We start from the raw sequence: 21,230 nt of genomic DNA, 5'->3' as shown, positions 1-21,230 counted from the left end.
GTGCATTGGTGTATCTCGCCTGTGCACCCCCTGTGTCCCGCCTCGAGTCCTGGCCCCCCAGAGGGAGCAGCAGGAGATTGCCACGGTGATTTTTCATCTGCTAATTAGAACTGGGCACTGCTATTGCCAGATGAGGTTGGTAAAGACTCGTTAATACATCCTACACTTGTCTGGAGTGATGTCTCTCACACAACAGACACATGACTAACCCTTCCTGGCCGTGGACCGGGCCCTGGTCTCTTAGATCTGCCACCAAAGCTCCACCTCAAGGGGCGATCCTCGGGACTGGGGGAGTTCAGGGTTCGCCTGCCCAGGGAGGATCAACCAGGGACCCGGAGGACGGGAGAGAGAGCTGTTTGCTGCTGTGTCTGGGAGGAGCCCCGTGCCCAGAGTGTGACGTAAGGCTTTGCTGCACAGCGAGGAGACCACGCCCATGGCCCATCGGTGCATGGGTGACAGTAGACATGGCTGCTCGGAAGTTGCGGAGAGACCAGAGGCACCAACACCCTACACCACGATTTATTAGAGAAATAACAAACAACAACAAAAACCACAGTGAGACCGCACTACAGACACACTAGGTTGGCCATGACTACGAGAAAAACAAGCGCCCAGAAGTACCCACGCCATTCCAGCACGTGCAGGGGACAGGAGCCTTCCACGATGCTGCAGGGAAACACAATGGTGCAGCTACTGTGGAAAACTGCAGGAAATCCTTGAGAAACTCATCATTAACCTATCCCTGGCCTAGAATCCCACAGGAGATACTGAACATGCTAGATTATTCTGGAATGTTCTTCAGCTGTATAAATGGCTCCAGTATGGGAGAATGGAACACAGAGAAGTTGCAAGGTGTGGGACCATGCGGGAGGTAACTCATTCCTGAGGCCTCTCAGGGGAGAAACAATGCTGGTCAAAGGAAGGATGGTCCCTGAGACGGCTGTGGTGAAGTCAGGCCTCAGCTACCCAGGCCCTGCCGCCTTGAGCAGCTCACTATCCAAAAGACACCGCAAGTGACACAGCCAGAGGCCCACCCAGAGCCAGGCTCCTGCGGGCCCCATGAGCTTGACCCTGGTGTTCAGGTGGAGCGGGAACAAGCCGAGACTTGACTGAAGGCCCCTGAGCTGTCCTTCGGGGTGGCCAGTCCTGGCCCAGCGGGTCTCACACAGTGAAGGCAACGCCAGGAGAAGGGTGCAGACTCCCCGTGCTTCCCTGTGCCTTCAGCTCTGGCTCCCTTGCCCATCCCAAGATGGCACTGCCTCAGGCTCCCTGGCAGCTGGGAGCCCAGAGCTGGGCCTCCACACAGCCCTGCCCAGCACAGGGACCTCACCCATTTCTGGTTCTGGCCAGGGAAGACCCCAGAGTGAGACCCTCCCCACCTCAGGCACTGTGCCATTGTGAGGGAGTGTCCTGCTCAAGGCCGCCCTCGGTCAGTGCTGCCCCGTGTGTGCTGCTGGGCACAGGGATGGTGTGTAACAGAGAGAGCTTGTGTCAGGAGGGGAGGGCCTTCCTCCAGGGAGAGCTTGTGTCCTGCACAGGGGCTCCTGGGCTCCTCACTGTATATGTCTTCCAGGGACCTGTCCATCCACACAGCTCTGCCCTGGCTGTCCCTCCCTGTGGCCCAGCTCAGCCTCCACGTCACAGCTCCCCTGCCCTATTCTCTGTGGTCCCCTCCTCTTGTCACCCCTGAGGAATCGCCCTGGCTGGTGCTGCCTCCTGCAGGGCCCACAGCCCTTCCTCTTCCTGGGGCGACTGATGTCGCTGGTGAGGAGCAGCCAGCACTCTAGACGCCAGCACCTTCCTCTTCCAGGCCTGATGGTATCCGAGTGTCCCCCCACCCACAGTAGGTGCTGACCCCAAGCCACACCTGCTCCCACCTTCTGTTCAGGAATGCTCCGCCCTGGGGCTGAGAACCCCTGGCTGGCCAGAGCCTGGGAAGGTCCATGCTCAGCTCACTGCCTGGGGCCCTCCCCTCCTCACACCTGCTTGCCCTGCAACTGTGCCCTGCCCCTGCCCCTGCCCTCCAGCCCCTGAACAGGACACCATCCCAGGGCACCCTGGCCCTGTCCCAGGCCTTCATGCACCTGCCCCAACCTCTTCACCACATCTCTGCGGTGTCTGCCCCTTCTGCCCATCCAGCTCCCAGAGGCCTGGAGGATTCCACTCCCTCCCCACAGCTCTGGTCCCCGGACCTTGGTACCAGGCCTGGCCCAGCCCAGCAAAGAGAAGGGCCTGCCTCAGGCTCTCCCACACTCTGAGGAGGAAGGGGCAACCTCCCTGGCTTGTGCCCTGTGTGTGACTCCCAAATGAGGAACCTGTGTTGCGCCTCCCTCCACCCCCTCTCAGCCCTCCCCGCTGGGGCTCCAGGCCCTATGTCCTCACAGCCACTCTGCTCCCGGGACCATGGGCGTTGGCACCAAGACCCCAGCCCTCATCGCCCTCCTCTGCCTCGGTGAGTTGGGGACATGGGACAGTAGGAAGGCAAAGGCTCAGGGACAGCCCCAGCTCCACCCCGCAGCTCAGAGGCACAAGGTGCAGAGAAGGCCGGGTCACAGCAAGTGGGCACAAGCTCTCACAGGACCTCTGTTGCAGGGCTGTGCTGGGGACGTTGGGACGAGGCACAGGCACAGGCAGGTGAGTCCTCTGAGGCCTGATCCTGGGCCAGCTGGGGTTGGGGAGGCCAGGACAGGGTCTGGGCTGGTGGGGACAGGCAGGCAGCCTGAGCTGAGCTGGCAATGAGGGGAGGGGTGGGGCTGCACCAGCAACTCCAGCTCTGACTCCCTTCCAGGGACCCTCCCCAGACCCTCCATCTGGGCTGAGCCAGGCCCTGTGGTTTCCCAGGGCAGCCTTGTGACCATCTGGTGCCAGGCGACTCCTCAGGCTGAGGTCTACCGTCTGTATAAAGATGGTACATTTCTCAAGGATACACGGGCCCAGCAGGACTCCACTCACAAGGCCGGCTTCCTCATCGGGTCAGCAAATTCAATTAATGCAGGGCGGTACCACTGTGCCTACTATGTCTCATTCCGCATCTCCCAGGCCAGTGACCCCCTGACCCTGGTGGTGACAGGTGAGAGGGGTCCCCAAACCACAGAGGCTTCTCCTCACAGCAGGGAAACCAGCATGGGCTCCAGGGACCCCACACCCGGTGGTCCATGGCTGGGGTGCAGGGTGCCAGCGCCCCATTGTCACGGCTTTCTCCACGCCTAGGTTTGTTCCCAGCACCCTCCCTGTCAGCGCAGCCAAGCCCCGTGGTGGCCCTGGGAGGCACCGTGTCCCTCACCTGCAACTCAGGTGCTGTTTCAGGCCCAGCCTATTTGCTGAAGGAGGGAGGAGCCGGCCCTGCCCACAGACAGGTGTCCAGTTACCTCAATAGGACACGCACATGGCAGGCCACCTTCCGTGTGGGGCCTGTGAACAGCACCCACGGGGGCATCTACAGGTGCTACAGTTCGTCTTCCATCAACCCCCATGTGTGGTCACTGCCCAGCAGCCCCCTGGAGCTCCAGGTCACAGGTGAGTGATCCCACAGTGTTCCCCACCAGGGCACAGAGGCAGAGAGTGGAGGGGTCATGACCTCTGACCTGTGGGTCAGTTGCACAGGCAGCAGACCCTGCAGGCCCTGGGCACTGGGTGCTGTGTATCCCCTCAAACACCCCTGTCTGTCTCCCAGGGGCTCTGAGGGAGCCGTCCCTGTCGGCCCACCCAGCCTCGCTGCTGCTCTCAGGGAAAAACCTGACCCTGCGGTGTCACTGTGAGTCCAGCTGTGAGAGATTCGCGCTGACCCAGGACAAGGGGCACACAGCCCCCCCACAGCGCCTGGTGGGGCAGCGCAGCCCTGACTTCCACCTGGGCCCCTTGTACATATTCCACCGTGGCCGGTACAGGTGCTATGGTGGTCGTCAGGACTCCTCTGTGTGGTCAGCCCCCAGCGCCCCGCTGGACGTCCTGGTTGCAGGTGGGGAGCCCCTGCTCATTGCTGTCCATCGCACCAACCCTGGTCCAGGCCATGCCCTGGGAGATGCAAGCCCAGAGCAAGGCCGAGTGGGGCTGTGTTCCTGGGAGATGGAGTCCCAGGACAACCCCTGCACTGAGGGTGGAGGGTTCTGTAGTTCAGGGCCCAGAAAGATGGAGGGCTCCCTGCTACCACTGTCCTCTCTCCTCCAGGAATGTTCCAGAAACCCTGGCTGCAGGCCCAGCCGGGGCCCTCGGTGCCTTGGGGTGCAGCCGTGGCCCTGCGCTGTGGCTCTGAGGAGGGCTTGGACACCTTCCTCCTGCACAGGGAGGGCTCAGACGATCCTCCCCAGCGCCTGCGTGTGCAGGGCACGGCCACGCCTGCCCAGGTCACCTTCACCCTGAGCCCTGTCACCTCAGCCCACGGGGGCACCTACAGGTGCTATGGCTCCCACAGCAGCGACCTCTACCTGTGGTCGCACCCCAGTGACCCCCTGCAGCTCGAGGTGTTAGGTGAGTCCCAGCCCAGTGTGCTCTGTCCTCTGGGTCAGTATTTTGGTAGCTGGGGGAGAGGTTCACCTGTGGGGTCAGCAGAGGTCACATGTCCCTCAATGACAGCACCAGGCTGCCAGCCTGCTGCCACCATCCTGAGCCCACGAAGGTTAAACTCGGGGCTACCCTGAGGGCTGAGGCCACAGGGCCTGGCCCTCCTGCAGCCCTCCCACAGAGCACCCAAGAGCAGGGAGCTGCTGTCACCTTGAGCCCCAGGCCAGGCTCACCCTGTGTGGCACTGGGGTGCAGCTGGTGGGGACCCAGCCTCCTGGAGGCCCTGAGGCTGAACTGCTTGAGTTAGGCCCAAGGCAGAGAGTGGTGCTGGGGCCTGGCCTGGGGGAGGAGCCCCAGGCAGGAGTAGGGCCAGGACCACTTCAAGCCTCCTGTCTTGTGCCCATTCACGAGTCCCTGAGGGCCCACTGCTCAGTTCCACAGAATCAGCCCCCAGAGTGGTGAGTGGGGGCTCTGCTGGGTGGGCATGGAGGGGCTCTCAGGCTGGTCTGCGCTCCCCTCTCCCTCATGTGGCAGTGCCCATCTGCCCCCGGCCCCTCTCTCCACTGCAGATGGGATCAGTCACTAGGTTTAACTCAGGGAGGAGTCCTCCTATGGCACCTGGGCAGAAGCTCAGCACACAATGGCAGCTAGGGGGTTACCTGGGTTGGGGTGGGTGGTGCTGGAGGCAGAGGACACTGGTTTTATGATTGTTCTGGGGTTCCTTCCCTGGGTGTGGAGTAACCATGTACACGCAGACATCAAGGCTTGGGTCGCCCCCAGCCCTGGGTCACCTTCTCCCTAGGCCACCCCTGGGCTGTGTCATCCTTCTTGGTCACCCCAACACTTGGTCACCCTGTCCTGGTCACCCAGCACTTGGTCACCCCAGTACATGGTCACCCCAGCCCTTGGCCAAACATCCTGCTCTAGTAGGACGGTGCTGACTCCTGTGGGCCAATACGCCTTACCTGGGTGACGGCTGTGCAGGGTGGCTCCTGGCCTAGACGCTGGGTGAGCAGCAGTGGCCCAGTGTGGGTGACTGTGAGGGTCACCTGTGCCCAGCAGGTGCTCAAGGAAAGAGTGCTACTTCTGAAGGATGATATATTCTTTGCACAGGTCGGAAACACAGACACACACACACCCTCTCCTGTCTTACTGAGAGAACCCACGTCAGCAGGACCAGGCTGAGTCCTCCCTGGGTGCTGTGCCCTCACCCCGGGGAACCTGCAGGTGGGACACTCCCAACCTGCCCCCCTGTGACAGTCCTTAGTGAGGTCCTGGATCCCTGTATGTCCTCTTTAGGCAAAACTCTAAAAAATCACTCAGGGTGATTGATTTCTTAGAAAGGCAAAGTTAACAGAAAAAGAGAGATGTTTCATCTGCAGGGTCACTCCCAAATGGCCGCTGTGGCTGAGGCTGGGCCGTGTCGAAGCCAGGAGCCCACAGAGTGTTCTGGGTGCAGTGGCCCGTTAGCAGGGAGCAGCATTGGACATGGAGCAGGCAGGACTTGAACTGGCACTCCAGGGGGCTGTGGGTGTCAGAGGTGGCAGCCCCACCCACTATGCCACAACCCCGACCCATTTAGCCCACTGAGGAGCAGTTAGCACCAGAACAGAGCCTGGCTTGGGGCACCACGTTCACTGCACGGGAAGCTACTGTAGACTCTCCTTCCGTGTCTCTCCCATTGGTTTCCTCTGATTTAACACAGAACTCACACCCACGGCAGACGGGGGGATTTCACGTCACCACGTCCAAGCGCTTTCAGATGTGACACGTCGGCCGCTGCTTACACACTCGGTGTCCGATGCTGTCTGTGTGTGACTGTGTTCACCACACACCAGGGGACATGTGCTGACGTCACTAGACCTTCCCCACGTGCTTCCTTTTGCCCCCCGCGTGCTCCAGGTCTTCTCAAATACACATGCCCTTTATGCCCCACAGTGGCCGCAGCACCACGGGGTCACCGTGTGTGTGTGTGTGTGCGTGTGTGTGTGCGCGCGTGTGTCCCATTGTGGTGCCTCTAAGCACAGGAAGAATTAGTGGCTCAGAGATCAAGGGAGGTGGAGAGATGGGTGCTGTGGTGTAGGGGATCAAGCTGCTGCCTGCCACAGCGCCATGCCGTGTGGGCGACGGCCCAGTCCAGAGGTTCCACTTGAGCTGCAGCTCCCTGCTAAGGTGCCTGGGAAAGCACAGAGCATGGCGCCAGTACTTGGACCCTGCAGCCATGTGGGAGACCCTGATGGAGCTCCTAGCTTCTGCTTTTGTTCTGGTGTGGCCGTGGCTGTTGTAGTCACTGGGGAGTAAATCAGCAGATGCAAATCCATCTTCTCTGTTTCTGAGACTGTAACTCTGTCATTCACATAAATTCACACTGAAAAAAAAAAATGAGGTGTAGCAGCAGAACTGGTAGGCACTCTAGTTCTGCACCAGCTTGGTGTGGGCGCAACTCTCTGTGCTCCTGCCACTCAGCAGCACCTCTCACTGTGGCCATGGGCCCGCTCCTGGGGCTAGGTCAGCCTCAGTGCTCCTATGGTGGGAGGACTTTGGGATCATCCACTCACTGTCCCCTCCCTCTTCTCAGAGCAGCCCAGCCCAGCAGCACCTCACACCCCCAGCAGGGCTCTCCCACAGGGGAGCTTCAGGGCTCAGGCTGCTGCAGGGGAAGCCCGTCCCGCCTCACCCCTCTCTCCTCCTGCAGCCCCCCAGCCCCAGGACCACACCGTGGAGAATCTCATCCGCTTGGGCGTGGCGGGCTTGGTCCTGCTGCTGCTCGGGCTTCTGCTGCTGGAGGCTTGGCTCAGCGCGAGGAGGACCCGGGGCACAGCAGCAGGTGACCCCGGGAGAGGACAGCGCTGAGCTCAGGGAGACTGTGACCACCAACCTCCACTGGATCTGATGATGTGCTGTCCCAGGGGGGCTCTGGGCTGACACTGGGAACAGTCCCCTGGGGGTGTTATGGCCCAGCAACATGGCTCAGGCGTGGGAAGGTGCCCGGGGTAGCCAGGGAGGACACCTCCACACTGAGCTGTGTCCTCTCCTGCCCTGAGCTGGGTGGCCCTTCCTTCCTGCCCCTCTCAGGTGGGAGAGCACCCCCTGCAGGCCACATGTGGATCCACACCACCTGCCCCAGGCTGGGCTCTGGGCTCACAAAGTCCTGCTCTGCAATGGCCACACTCCCCAGGCTGTGTTCACCAGCTTCCGTGTTGTCACAGAGAACGGGGATCTGAGTTCAGAGAACAGAATAAAGGAGCAAATCCAATCTCAGGCTGGAACGATACATCCCATGCACGCTGATGCCCACTGGCTCCCTCGTCCTCTCTCTGTGTGGACGCTGTGGCGTCCCCAGGATCCTCCTGGATCAGGGCCCTGTGGCTGCAGGGCTGGTCGCGGGGGCTCTGCTTGCTTGTCTCTCTGAGAAGAAAGGCATCATGTTGGCAAGCCCAGTCTGAGTTGAGGTATTGATTGGTACCGGACATCATAGCCAGTCACAGGTGCCCCTGAGAGGTGTCTGACACAGAACCCGGAAAAGATAGGAAGAGCTGCCTTCACAGGGGAGGAGATACCCAGGGTCCATCTGTGCCTCCCTGCCCTACAGCGTCCACAGTGCCCCACTGTGTGAAGGCAGTCATTGCTTGTTTCTATCTAAGTGTGACCTATGCCGACAGCACAGCCTGACGCCCACGCAGGAGCCAACCAACAGCTCCCTCCACCCCAAGAGCCCTGGCTGAGCCCAGCAGATTCACCCCCTGGTCAGCAAGGACCCATTGTCCTCCTCCATGCAGGGCCTTGCGGGGACCTTGGAGTGCATGAGCTGCCCCGAGCACACTGCGCTAGCACCCTGGTCAGCAGGGCCACACACACAGACCAGCAGGAACTTGGGACACCTGCGGTTATATCTGTGTGGCCAGAATGCTTATCTGTATTTTTAAGAAAGCAAGAGATGATTCAAGGCTCAGTGAGAGAGCCGAGAAAGCAGAAGTGGGAGCCAGGGCGAGGGTGATGAGGATGGAAGCGTTACCTGTTCACTGTGACATGGTGTCTGACAGCCAGGCATGGCTGACTGGGAACGGACAAGTAACAAGTATCAAAGAACCTAGTACTCATCACAAGGATTCTTACAATGAATGTGATGTTATTCCCTGCGAGGGTATACTGAAGGAACTGTGAGAGCGGTGGCTCCTACAGGACAGGCAGACAGTGACAGAAACACCAACGGAGGGAGCCGAGCAGGCTGGGCCTGGACGCACTGACGGCCATCGCTGCTCCAACCACAGGCCAGGAGACAGAGGGAAGCAGCAGGCAGCAGCCAGCTCCTACAGCACAGCGTGTCGGCTCCACAGCTTGTAGCTCCAGGGACAAACTCCTCCACCGTGTCAGGCATGGACTCCATCTGTGTGTCTGCACACGCACTCCTGTGTCGCTGGGCGATGGTGTGGCTGCGTGGACACCACCGAGGGGCCTGACACAGAGCTGGGTGACAGCGCCGGCCTCCCTGGGGGCTCTGAGCCAGCCCCCCACCCGAGCCTGGGAGACTGTGGAGCGCATCACTGTTCCGAATCCCTCACGCTCACACGGGGTGGCACATGTTTGCACACCTTGACATGTGCGCACAGGAGAAGGGCCGAAGAACTCTGACTAGCGTTTCTGGCTTGACTGGGATGTGATGGGGCCACGTCACACAGGTGGTCTGTGGCTGACCACAACATGGCCATGTGACCTTGACCATGCATGACTCAGGAATCAAGGACTTCCCACAGTCCTAACTCCCACCTGAAGAGCTTTGCTGGTGTTTCTGCCGAACATTAATCACACACACAGATCTTCCATGTGGTGATTCACTGCCAAGGGGCTACAACAGCCCTGGCTAGTCCAGGTGAAAGCCAGGAGGCTGGAACTCAGGTGGGTCTCCCACGGGTGGGGGCAGGATTGAAGCCATTGGATCATCCCACGCTGCCTCCCAAGGTACCGATTAGCAGGAGGCCAGATCAGAAGCAGAGGAGCCAAGGCCCTGCAGTGGGGGAGGCCGACGCCCACCGGGGTCCAGCTGAGACAGGCCACAGCCTGGAGGCGGCCCGCGGTGCCCTGGCTGTGTGCCTGTGCAGCGGCGTGGGCTTGGCTTGGGGCAGCAGCGTGGGCAGGGAAGGTTCCACTCCGGAGGCGACGCTGAGGGAGCCTGGCAGCGCCAGCCTGGGCGGGAGGGAGCAGCAGGCGGCGCCCGAGGCCAGGGGCAGGAGCAGGGGAAGGAGGACGGTGCCAGGGTGGCGGGCAGCGGGCAGCAGGTGACGGGCAGGCAGGGCTGTGCCTGCCCAGGGCCGGGGCGCCAGGGCTGAGGGCCCGGGGAGGTCAGCGCCCCTTGGTGTGGGCTGTGCCCGGGCGGCCCCAGCATCTGCCCTGGGGTGTGGCAGCCCTCAGCAGCCTGTGGGGTGGCCACCAGCACCACGAGGGCTGGAGCCCCGGACAGGCAGAGGGAGACCACGGGGGTTGACAGGGACATGACTGGGCAGTGTCCACGGAGTGGGGTGACCAACAGCCACCATCCATTCATTCCTGTCACCCCTGTGCTGTCAGGCGTCTCCAGACCTCTGCCGGTGGAGTCCAGCCACAGTCCATGGTGGCTCCCAGGCCAGCCTCTGCAGGGCCCCTGTGACCCTCACTGGTCACCCAGAGATGCTGTGTGTTCTGACCACCAGCACTGCCCTCTTCCCTGTCGCTGAAAGGGAAGGGACCCAAGAGATCTGACGTCTGTTTAACCTGCCAGACTCCAGCTGGGGAGGCAGAGGGGACTCTGGGCCCTGACACCCTCCTGCTGTGACCCTGACAGTGAGAGAATGAATGAAGCAGGGGTGGAGGGAGGACGGGGAGCCCCTGGCCGGATGGGGTGAGCTCTTATGCACAGCTAAACTCCCCCAGCCAAGTCCTCTCTTCAGGGTACGCAGTCCTCGGTTAGGGTGCAGGGGTGCCCGTGCCCACTTGTCACAGCTCCACCCTCCCCTCAGGGTTGTTCCCAGCACCCAACCTGTCAGCCTGGAGAAACCCCGTGGTGGCCCTGGGACTCCGTGTCCCCTCCTGCCTCTCACACTATTCGTCAGGCGTGGCCCACCTGCTGAAGGAGGGAGGAACCTGCCCCGCCCACAGCTAGGAGCCCAGGTTCTCCCAGTAGATGCGTGCAGGGCAGGCCACCTTCCGTGTGGGGCCCATGGACAGCACCCAGGGGGGCATCTACAGGTGCTGTAGTTCACCTTCCTCTCACTCCGTTTGTGGTCACTTCCCTAGCACTCCCTTGAGTCCAGCTCACAGGTGAGTGACCCACACTGATCCCAGCCCAGGCTGCCCTGGGCCCCGGGGGCTGTGTATCCATCATCACCCTTTCCCTTCTCCAGGGGCACTCAGGCAGCCCTCCCTGTGATTCAGACTGACCCTGCTGCTGCTCTGAAACAGAGCCTGACCCTGCAGGGTCACTGTGGCCGATTGTGAGAGATTCTAACTGACCCAGGACAAGGTGCACACAATATGCCCACAGCGCCTGGTGGGGCAGCACAGCCCTGACTGCCACCAGAGCCCTGTGAGCAGCTCCCACGGGGGCAGTTCAGGTGCCACAGTCATCAAGACTCCTCCATGTGGTCAGCCCCCAGCGCCCCACTGCACGTCCTGGTTGCAGGTGGGGAGCCCCTGCTCATCCCACGCCCATCCCCTCAGACTGGGTCCAGGTGTGCCCTAGGAAATCGAAGCCCAGAGCAAGGCCAGGTGGGGTCGTGGTCCTGGGAGAGAGACTCACAGGAGATTCTCTGCACTGAGGGAGGAGGGTCCCTGAACTGAGGATCCAGTGGGACGGGCCGCTCCTTATACCACTGGCCTCTCCATCAGGAATGTTCTGGAATCCCTGGCTTCAGGCCTAGCTGTGGCCCTGCACTGTGGCTCTGAAGAGGCCTTGGACACCTTCCCTCTGCACAGGGAGGGCTCAGACACTCTTCCCCAGTGCCTGGCAGGGGCAACACCAGGTTGCCAGCCCAGCCGCCCCTCCTGCTGCCACCCTGAGCCCAGGAGGGGAAGACTCGGGATGACCCTGAGGACTGAGGCCACAGGGCCTGGCCCTCCTGCAGCCCTCCCACAGAGCACCTGACAGCAGGGAGCTGCTAGTCACCTCGAGCCCCAGGCCAGGCTCACCCTGTGTGGCACTGGGTGCAGCTGGTGGGGACCCAGCCTCCTGGAGGCCCTGAGGCTGAACTGCTTGAGTTAGGCCCAAGGCAGAGAGTGGTGCTGGGGCCTGGCCTGGGGGAGGAGCACCTGGCAGGAGTAAGGCCAGGACTGCCATAAGCTTTCTGTCTTGTGCCCGTCCAGGAAGCCCTGCAGGTCCACTGCTCAGTTCCACAGAATCAGCCCCCGGAGTGGTGAGTGGGGGCTCTGCTGGGTGGGCATGGAGGGGCTCTCAGGCTGGTCTGGGCTCCCCTCTCCCTCATGTGGCAGTGCCCATCTGCCCCCTGGTCCCTCTCTCCACTGCAGATGGGATCAGTCACTAGGTTGAGCTCAGGGAGGACCCAGGAAGTCCTCCTATGGCACCTGGGCAGCAGCTCAGCAACAATAGAGGCCACGGGGTTACCTGGTTTGGGGTGGGTGGTACTGGAGGCAGAGGACACTGGTTTCTGTGAATGTTCTGGGGTTCCTACTCTGGTTTGGGGGTCACCATGTACATGCAGACATTCAGCCTTGGATTGCCACCAGCCCTGGGTCACCCCATGGCTGGTTCACCTTCTCCTGAGGCCACCCCAGGCCTGTGTCAGCCTGTCCTGGGCCACCACAGCCCTGGGTCACCCTATCCCTAGGCCACCACAGCCCTGGGTCACCCAGTCATGGGTGGGTCTCAACCACCCTGAATCAATCCAGTCCTTGGCCATACCTGCTGCTCCAGTTCTGAGGCACTGACTCCTCTGGGCATTGGCGTCTGTCTGGGTGACAGCTGAGCAGGGGTGGCTCCTGACCTGGGCAATGGGTGAGCAGGGGTGGCCCAGTGTGGGTGATGCCGAGGGTAGGAGGTGTCCTGGCACCCAGCAGGTGCTCAAGGAAACAGTGCTGCTTCCGAGGGATGATATATTCTTTGCACAGGTCGGAAACACAGACACACACACACACCCTCTTCTTTCTTACTGAGAGAACCCACGTCAGCAGGACCAGGCTGAGTCCTCCCTGGGTGCTGTGCCCTCACCCTGGGGAACCTGCAGGTGGGACACTCCCAACCTGCCCCCCGTGACAGTCCTTAGTGAGGTGCCGCCTCCTTGTGTGTCCTCTTTAGGCAAAACTCAATTGATGTCTTGGAAAGGCAGAGTTAACAGAAAAAGAGAGATGTTCCACCTGCAGGGTCACTCCCAAATGGCCGCTGTGGCTGAGGCTGGGCCGTGTCGAAGCCAGGAGCCCACAGAGTGTTCTGGGTGCAGTGGCCCGTTAGCAGGCAGCAGCATTGGACGTGGAGCAGGCAGGACTTGAACTGGCACTCCAGGGGGCTGTGGGTGTCAGAGGTGGCAGCTTTAGCCCTATACCACAAACCTGATACCATTTAGGTATTTGTTTGTTTGTTTGTTTGTTTGTTTTAATTTTAAAATCAGGTATACCAAGAGGAGGAGAGACAAAGAAGAAGATATTCCATCGGAAAATTTCACTCCCCAAGTGGTCACAGTGGCCGGAATTGTGCCTATACGAAGCCAGGAGCCCAGAGGCTCTTCTAGGTCTCCCACACGAGTGCAGGGTCCCAAGGATTTAGACCTTGACTGCTTTCTCAGGCCACAAGCAGGGAGCTGGGTGAGAAGCAGGGCTGAGGGTTTAGAACCGCTGCCTATATAGGATCCCGCCTCATGCAAGGCAAGTTCTTTAGCCACTAGGCTGCCTCCACACCTCCTCCCCAGGGTAGGGAGTCCAGCAGGGCTTGGTCATCTGCCCCAGGTCCTAGGGCTCTCCTGCATGGAGGCTGGTAGATGCATTAACCAAAGTGTTGAATGGTCTGGCAGGGGTCACGATGCCTGGCCTGGGTCCTTGAACCCACTTGCGTGTTGGGTGCTGGGTCCATTATTCCCGTGAGGTGTCCAGCTGAGATTTAGCCACCGGGCCTGGGTTCTTGGTTCCTCTAACACTTTGGGTACCCAGTCCTTGAGCCCCAGGGCTGGGGGTTCTAGCCAGGCCCAGGTGGTCTGGCCTGGGTCCATGGGCCCACCTGTGAGAGCTGGTCCTCCACAGTGTCAAGGATGGAGTCCTGGACGGCAGACCACGGTGCACATAGAGGATATGATAGCCGCTTGGGGCCAGCAGAGGATATCTGCTACCATACCAGAGAACAGAGAACAAAACGTGTGGACAACTACCGCATCCTAACGATGACAGCAAATATCTGTGCGAAGGTCGCCCGTGTCAGCCAATGGGCATTGGGAGGGACTCCTCAGCCACAGGATGGCGAGAGCAACAGCATTTCAGAGAGATTGCGTCCACTGGGCAGAACCCTCAGCGCATGCGCCACATCATGACCCTGAGCTGAGAGCAGGTGGCCGCTCCCTTCCTCAGGGACTGGAATGGTTGGGAGGCTGGGTATGGCTTCTTCCCTTATCTCCCCTGTTCCCCATGAAATGGGAAGAAGAAATAGAAGGTTTGGAAACAATGACCACACCCACTCTCCCTAGCCCTAGGTCCTTCCAACCCTCATCAACTAGGTAACGTCACCTAAAATTAATAATAAGAATAATAAATGCAAAAAGAGACAAAAGAGACTGCAGACCCACTAAGTTGTCCCGTGACTACCAGAAAAATCAAGAAACAGCCACAAAGACCCAGAAGTGTCCAGTGCTGTCCAGCATGTTGAGGGGCTGGGAGCCTTTCACGGCCCTCGAGGAAATTATAGTGGTGCCGCTACTGTGGACAATTCCAGCAAATCCTGGAAAAGCTCATCTTTGAGCTATCCCAGCCTAGGTTCCACTGAGAGATCCAGAACATATTAGATTGTTCTGGAATGATCGTGAACTGCATGTTTGACCCAGTGTGGGGGAGTTGAGGAGGGAAGCTGTCAGAGGTGGAGCCATGCGGGAGGTGCCTCAGTCCTGGGCCTCCCAGGGATGGCTCTGTGCTGTCCTAGTGGAGTTACCCCTGAGGGGGCTGTGGTGGAGTCAGGGCCCCCAATACCAGGCCATGAGCCCATAGCATCTCCCTGCCTGCTCTCCACCACAACTGGCACAGCCAGAGGCCCACCCAGAGCCAGGCTGTGCGGGCCCCATGAGCTTGACCCTGGTGTTCAGGTGGAGCGGGAACAAGCCGAGACTTGACTGAAGGCCCCTGAGCTGTCCTTCGGGGTGGCCAGTCCTGGCCCAGCGGGTCTCACACAGTGAAGGCAACGCCAGGAGAAGGGCGCAGACTCCCTGTCTTCCCTGTGCCTTCAGCTCTGGCTCCCTTGCCCCTTCCCAGGATGGCACTGCCTCAGGCTCCCTGGCAGCTGGGAGCCCAGAGCTGGGCCTCCACACAGCCTTGCCCAGCACAGGGACCTCGCCCCATTTCTGGTTCTGGCCAGGGAAGACCCCAGAGTGAGAGCCTCTCTGCCCACCTCAGGCGCTGTGCCATTGTGAGGGAGTGTCCTGCTCAAGGCCGCCCTCGGTCAGTGCTGCCCCGTGTGTGCTGCTGGGCACAGGGATGGTGTGTAACAGAGAGAGCTTGTGTCAGGAGGGGAGGGCCTTCCTCCAGGGAGAGCTTGTGTCCTGCACAGGGGGGCCCAGGGAGCCTGGCAGAGCTGTGCGCAGAGGAGGAGAGGCAGGGAGTGGGCAGCAGAGACTAAGAGCCAGTGATGGAGGCATGGGAGTGCTGTGGTGAGAGAGAGGAGGCTTGGGGTGACAGACCCACACAGCCAGGGCCTGGGAGGCTGCACTTCCCTCTGAGAGCCGGTGGCCATCACAGAATCACCTCCCATGCCTCCTTCCCTGGGTCCTCTCCTCTGAGGCCATGGAGCCCACAGGGAACAGAGCAGGCAGGGCACAGCCCGTGCTTGTCACTTGTATATTTCTCCCAAACACTCATCCATCCACACAGCTCTGCCCTGGCTGTCCCTCCCCGTGGCCCAGCTCAGCCTCCACGTCACAGCTCCCCTGCCCAATCCTCTGTGGTCCCCTCCCCTTGCCACCCCTGAGGAATCGCCCTGGCTGGTGCTGCCTCCTGCAGGGCCCACAGCCCTTCATCTTCTTCTGGTGACTGATGTCGCTGGTGAGACACTCTCCCTGTCCTGTGCCCTCCATATGCCCTCCCGCCCCTGAACAGGACACCATCCCAGGGCACCCTGGCCCTGTTCCCAGGCCTTCATGCACCTGCCCCAGCATCTTCACCACGTCTCTGTGGTGTCTGCCCCTTCTGCCCATCCAGCTCCCAGAGGCCTGGAGGATTCCACTCCCTCCCTACAGCTCTGGTCCCCGGACCTTGGCACCAGGCCTGGCCCAGCCCAGCAAAGAGAAGGGCCTGCCTCAGGCTCTCCCACACTCTGAGGAGGAAGGGGCAGCCTCCCTGGCCTGTGCCCTGTGTGTGACTCCAAAATGAGGAACCTGTGATGCTCCTCCCTCCACCCCCTCTCAGCCCTCCCCGCTGGGGCTCCAGGCCCTGTGTCCTCACAGCCGCTCTGCTCCCGGGACCATGGGCGTTGGCACCAAGACCCCAGCCCTCATCGCCCTCCTCTGCCTCGGTGAGTTGGGGACATGGGACAGTAGGAAGGCAAAGGCTCAGGGACAGCCCCAGCTCCACCCCGCAGCTCAGAGGCACAAGGTGCAGAGAAGGCCGGGTCACAGCAAGTGGGCACAAGCTCTCACAGGACCTCTGTTGCAGGGCTGTGCTGGGGACGTTGGGACGAGGCACAGGCACAGGCAGGTGAGTCCTCCGAGGCCTGATCCTGGGCCAGCTGGGGTTGGGGAGGCCAGGACAGGGTCTGGGCTGGTGGGGACAGGCAGGCAGCCTGAGCTGAGCTGACAATGAGGGGAGGGGTGGGGCTGCACCAGCAACTCCAGCTCTGACTCCCTTCCAGGAACCCTTCCCAGACCCTCCATCTGGGCTGAGCCAGGCCCTGTGGTTTCCCAGGGCAGCCCTGTGGCCATCTGGTGCCAGGCGACTCCTCAGGCTGAGGTCTACCGTCTGTATAAAGATGGTACATTTCTCAAGGAAACACGGGCCCAGCAGGACTCCACTCACAAGGCCGGCTTCCTCATCGGGTCAGCAAACATATACAGCGCAGGGCGGTACCAGTGCGACTATCATGTCTCATTCCGCATCTCCCAGGCCAGTGACCTCCTGACCCTGGTGGTGACAGGTGAGAGGGGTCCCCAAACCACAGAGGCTTCTCCTCACAGCAGAGAAACCAGCATGGGCTCCAGGGACCCCACACCCTGTGGTCCATGGCTGGGGTGCAGGGGTGCCAGCGCCCCATTGTCACGCTTTCTCCACCCCCAGGGTTGTACGGAGCACCCTCCCTGTCAGCGCAGCCAAGCCCCGTGGTGGCCCTGGGAGGCACCGTGTCCCTCTCCTGTGACTCAGGTGCTGTTTCAGGCCCAGCCTATTTGCTGAAGGAGGGAGGAGCCAGCCCTGCCCACAGACAGGAGTCCAGTTACCTCCATGGGACAGGCATATGGCAGGCCACCTTCCGTGTGGGGCCTGTGAACAGCACCCATGGGGGCGTCTACAGGTGCTACAGTTCATCTTCCACCAACCCCCATGTGTGGTCACTGCCCAGCAGCCCCCTGGAGCTCCAGGTCACAGGTGAGTGACCCCACAGTGTTCCCCACCAGGGCACAGAGGCAGAGAGTGGAGGGGTCATGACCTCTGACCTATATATCAGGTGTACAGGGAGCAGATCTTGCTGGACATGGGTACCGAGAGTTGTATGCCCCCTTAACACCCCTGTCTGTCTCCCAGGGGCTCTGAGGGAGCCATCCCTGTCGGCCCACCCAGCCTCGCTGCTGCTCTCAGGACAGAGCCTGACCCTGCGGTGTCACTGTGAGTCCAGCTGTGAGAGATTCGCGCTGACCCAGGACAAGGGACACACAGCCCCCCCACAGCGCCTGGTGGGGCAGCGCAGCCCTGACTTCAACCTGGGCCCCTTGTACAGCTCCCACGGGGGCCGGTACAGGTGCTATGGTGGTCGTCATGACTCCTCCGTGTGGTCAGCCCCCAGCGCCCCGCTGGACGTCCTGGTTGCAGGTGGGGAGCCCCTGCTCATTGCTGTCCATCGCACCAACCCTGGTCCAGGCCATGCCCTGGGAGATGCAAGCCCAGAGCAAGGCCGAGTGGGGCTGTGGTCCTGGGAGATGGAATCCCAGGAGATCCCCTGCACTGAGGGAGGAGGGTCCCTGAAATCAGGGCCAAGTGGAGTGGGCTGCTCCCTATTACCACTGTCCTCTCCCCCAGGAATGTTCCAGAAACCCTGGCTGCAGGCCCAGCCGGGGCCCTCGGTTTCCTGGGGTACAGCCGTGGCCCTGCGCTGTGGCTCTGAGGAGGGCTTGGACACCTTCCTCCTGCACAGGGAGGGCTCAGACGATCCTCCCCAGCGCCTGCGTGTGCAGGGCACGGCCACGCCTACCCAGGTCACCTTCACCCTGAGCCCTGTCACCTCAGCCCACGGGGGCACCTACAGGTGCTATGGCTCCCACAGCAGCGACCCCTACCTGTGGTCGCACCCCAGTGACCCCCTGAGGCTCGAGGTGTCAGGTGAGTCCCGGTCCTGTGTGCTCTGTCCTCTGGGTCAGTGCTGGGCTGGTTTGGGGAGGGTTCCTGGGGAGGGTCAGCAGAGTGCTTGGGCCTGACAGGGACTTCACCAGGCTGCTCACCCTGCTGCTGCCCTGAGCCCAGGAGAGAACTTGTGGTTCACCCAGAGGGCAGAGGGCACAGGGCTTGGCCCTCCCACAGAGCACCCAGCTCCTGCCACTTTGACCCACAGCCCAGGCTCACCCTCTGTGGCACTATAGGTGCAGCTGGTGGGGACCCCAGGTTTCTAGAGGCCCGAGGCAGAGGGAGGAGCTTGTGCATGGCCTGGGAGAGGTGTCCCTGGCTGGCTGCTGTGAGGCCAGGTGCTGCTCCGACCCTCTTGTCCTTTGCCCACCCCAGGAGGCCCCGAGGGTTCAGTGCCCAGTCCCACAGGGACTGTTGCCAGTGTGCTCAGGCTGTGTGGGCTCCGCTGTGCTGGAGATGGCGATGTGGGAATGTACTCTATTCCTGGGGCCCTTTCTCCACCTGCTGTTGAAAGCATCCAATTGGGCTCAAACAGGACGAGGAAAGCCTCCTATGGCCCCTGGGCAGCAGCTCAACCCACAGTATGGACCAAGGCTGGAGAGTGGGGAGTCCATGAATTGGGGTTCGGCATGCTGGCACCAGGGGCACTGGGTATGGCGCACTCACTTCTGGGGTGCTGCCCCTGGTGCAGGATCACCATGCACACGCAGGTTTCTGCTCGTCACCCCCTCCCTGGGTCATGGCTCCTGCTCTGACCTGGGGTGGTGACTCCCGGGCCTCGAGTTCCAGACTGGGCGATAAGTGGGCAGGAGTGGCCCTGCGTGGGTGATGGTGAGGGCAGCAGCCCTGGCACCCAGCAGCTGCTGCATCAGCTCTCCCTAATGGTGACCTCATCGCACCCAAGGTCTGCACCGCCCCCTCAAGATCCTGCTCGGGGTCTCTGTAGCCTCGTTTCTGCTGCTCTGCCTCTTCCTGCTCCTCCTCTTCATCTTCATCCGAAAGCGGCGTCAGCGCCAACGCAAGTCAGGTGAGCAGAGCCCACGGGGAGGCCATTCAGGAGGCTCTGGGCCGCATCCCCAGGGGTGCACGTCTAGGGCCCAGGTAGACATGAGGGATACCTCACACCCTTCCAGCCTTAGCTTCTCATTCTGCAGGGGGATGGAGGGAAGGGTCCAGGGGGGCAGGTTCTGGGCCGCACCCCCAGGGGCACATGAGCATTGTGTGCTCTCCTTGGCTTACACACCCTCCCCAGCCTTAGGTCCTCATGCTGAGGGTGGAGCAAGAGGGGTCCAGGGGTCTTCACGGGGGCGGGGGCTGACTGCTCACCTTCCTGCAGGAGCAGAGCCCAGGCACCAAGCACTGCCCAAGAGGTAACACCTGTCCTTGCCCCGACGCCCTCTGCAGCCTCACAAGGCCACCTAACACACTCCTGTCTGATCCCCCAGCTCCGGCCCAGCGGCTGAAGCCCAGGAAAGCTTGTGTAAGGGCGTGGGAGGGTGGGGCTCAGGGCCAGAGGTGGGTGGGCAGTGGGGTGGAGTCCTGGTTCAGGAATGGACACACCAACCTGCCACTGCATGGCCTTGGTCAAACCAGCAACCTTCTGGACCCCCCAGATGCTGCTGTGATGCCCACAGCTGCTGGGGAGACGAAGCTGGACGTTCAGGTGAGTCGGTGGCCTGTCCGCCCCACTGACCCTCGCGGAGGGAGCCAACAGTGCAACTGGGCCCTGGTTCCGGTTTGCAGCTTGCCGGGGTCCCATGACTGACACCAAAGATGGCCACCCTGCCCTCTTCCTGTTTGCTCCTGCCAGCAGCCCACTTCCTTTTCCAAGCCTGCCCATGGCCCCACATGACCACACCCCAATACCGCCATCTCAGCCCTCCTGCTGTACAGCCCCCCATTCCTCTCCACAAGGCCCTGGGCCCCTTGCACCCATACTCCTTCCCCACCCACCCTCCTGTGCTGCAGGTCGCTGAAGGCCTTCAGGAGGTGACCTACGCCCAGCTCAGCCACAAGGCACCCCAACAGACAGCCACCTCGCCCCTCCCAGAGGAGCCCAGCACGTATGCAGCCCTGGCAGTCCACCAGCCTGGTACTGTCCCAGGGGGCCAACTGGGCTGTCCCCCACCCTGTGGCCAGTCTGGGAGGTAACCCAGACACTTCAGGAGCCCCAGGAATCCCACACCCACCAGGACTGGTGACTGGAACCAACAGCCACCTTAGCTCGAGCTGTTTGCACACTTCACAGTAAACTAATGCCCAGCCTATTGGGCAAGTAACTACATCTCAAAGGTCCAAGTAACTACATCTCAAAGGTCCAGGGACCCAGAGGGGTCACAGCCAGAGTGGCTGCCCTGGCTCACCCTAACCCCTCCGTGCTAGCTTCCAGTAAGGGGTAAGGAAGGCCTTCTCCTCCTGACAGTGTGCCAGCAAACCCTGAAGGCATGAAAGCAGCTTCCCCAATGGCCACCCACCCCTTCCCCAAGCTGGGCACTCCAGGCCAGCATGCCCTGTGCCCACATCCTGTCAGATACAGCTCCTGCTGGGGTATTCCACTTCCTCTACCCAGCTGCTCAGGCCCCTCCCTGCCAGCCCAGGGAGACCTGCAGCTCCTGGCTCCTGCCTGGCCCAGCCCTGACCATCACGGCCATCTGGGGAGTGAGGCTACAGTGCCAGGATGTCACCGTGGGCCAACCCACTTTCCTCCTGCCAGGGAGCAGGGGCATGCAAGGGTGGGCAGGGCTACTTCCTCACCAGCAGCCAGCTAAGACACCTGGGACCAAATGCAGGACACCTGACCCAGGTGATCACACCCGAATTGCCAGCTCCAGAACCAGGGGTGGAGCAGTCCTTGCTGGAGGTGGCCACTGTGCCTGCCCTGGGGGGTGGCTTTGCCTAATAAACCTCACTTCTCACTGGCTGACGCACTCCTCCCCATCCAAGCCATGGCCCGTTTCTCTCCCTGTGGGGGGACCCACAGAGACTGGGGCCTGCCAGACACTGGGCACTAC

The 21,230-nt window shown here is 61.4% G+C and overlaps 1 protein-coding gene across 1 annotated transcript; it reads left to right on the top strand.

Moving 5' to 3' along the window:
* The first annotated feature begins 2,343 nt into the window (after positions 1-2,343).
* Positions 2,344-20,370, top strand: LOC101535408 (leukocyte immunoglobulin-like receptor subfamily B member 2). Its single transcript, XM_058673959.1, has 18 exons — positions 2,344-2,452; positions 2,593-2,634; positions 2,789-3,070; positions 3,211-3,516; positions 3,674-3,958; positions 4,168-4,467; positions 7,196-7,348; positions 11,836-11,885; positions 16,081-16,186; positions 16,640-16,804; positions 16,945-17,250; positions 17,407-17,691; positions 17,899-18,198; positions 19,124-19,246; positions 19,556-19,589; positions 19,665-19,699; positions 19,833-19,882; positions 20,188-20,370. The coding sequence occupies exons 1-18, from the start codon at positions 2,404-2,406 to the stop codon at positions 20,368-20,370; spliced, it is 3,054 nt and encodes a 1,017-aa protein (XP_058529942.1). The 5' UTR covers positions 2,344-2,403.
* Positions 20,371-21,230: the final 860 nt, after the last annotated feature.

This window comes from Ochotona princeps, chromosome 16 (genome assembly GCF_030435755.1).
Source record: "Ochotona princeps isolate mOchPri1 chromosome 16, mOchPri1.hap1, whole genome shotgun sequence".
NCBI lineage: Eukaryota > Metazoa > Chordata > Mammalia > Lagomorpha > Ochotonidae > Ochotona > Ochotona princeps.
This window is presented reverse-complemented; position numbering and strand designations above follow the sequence as displayed.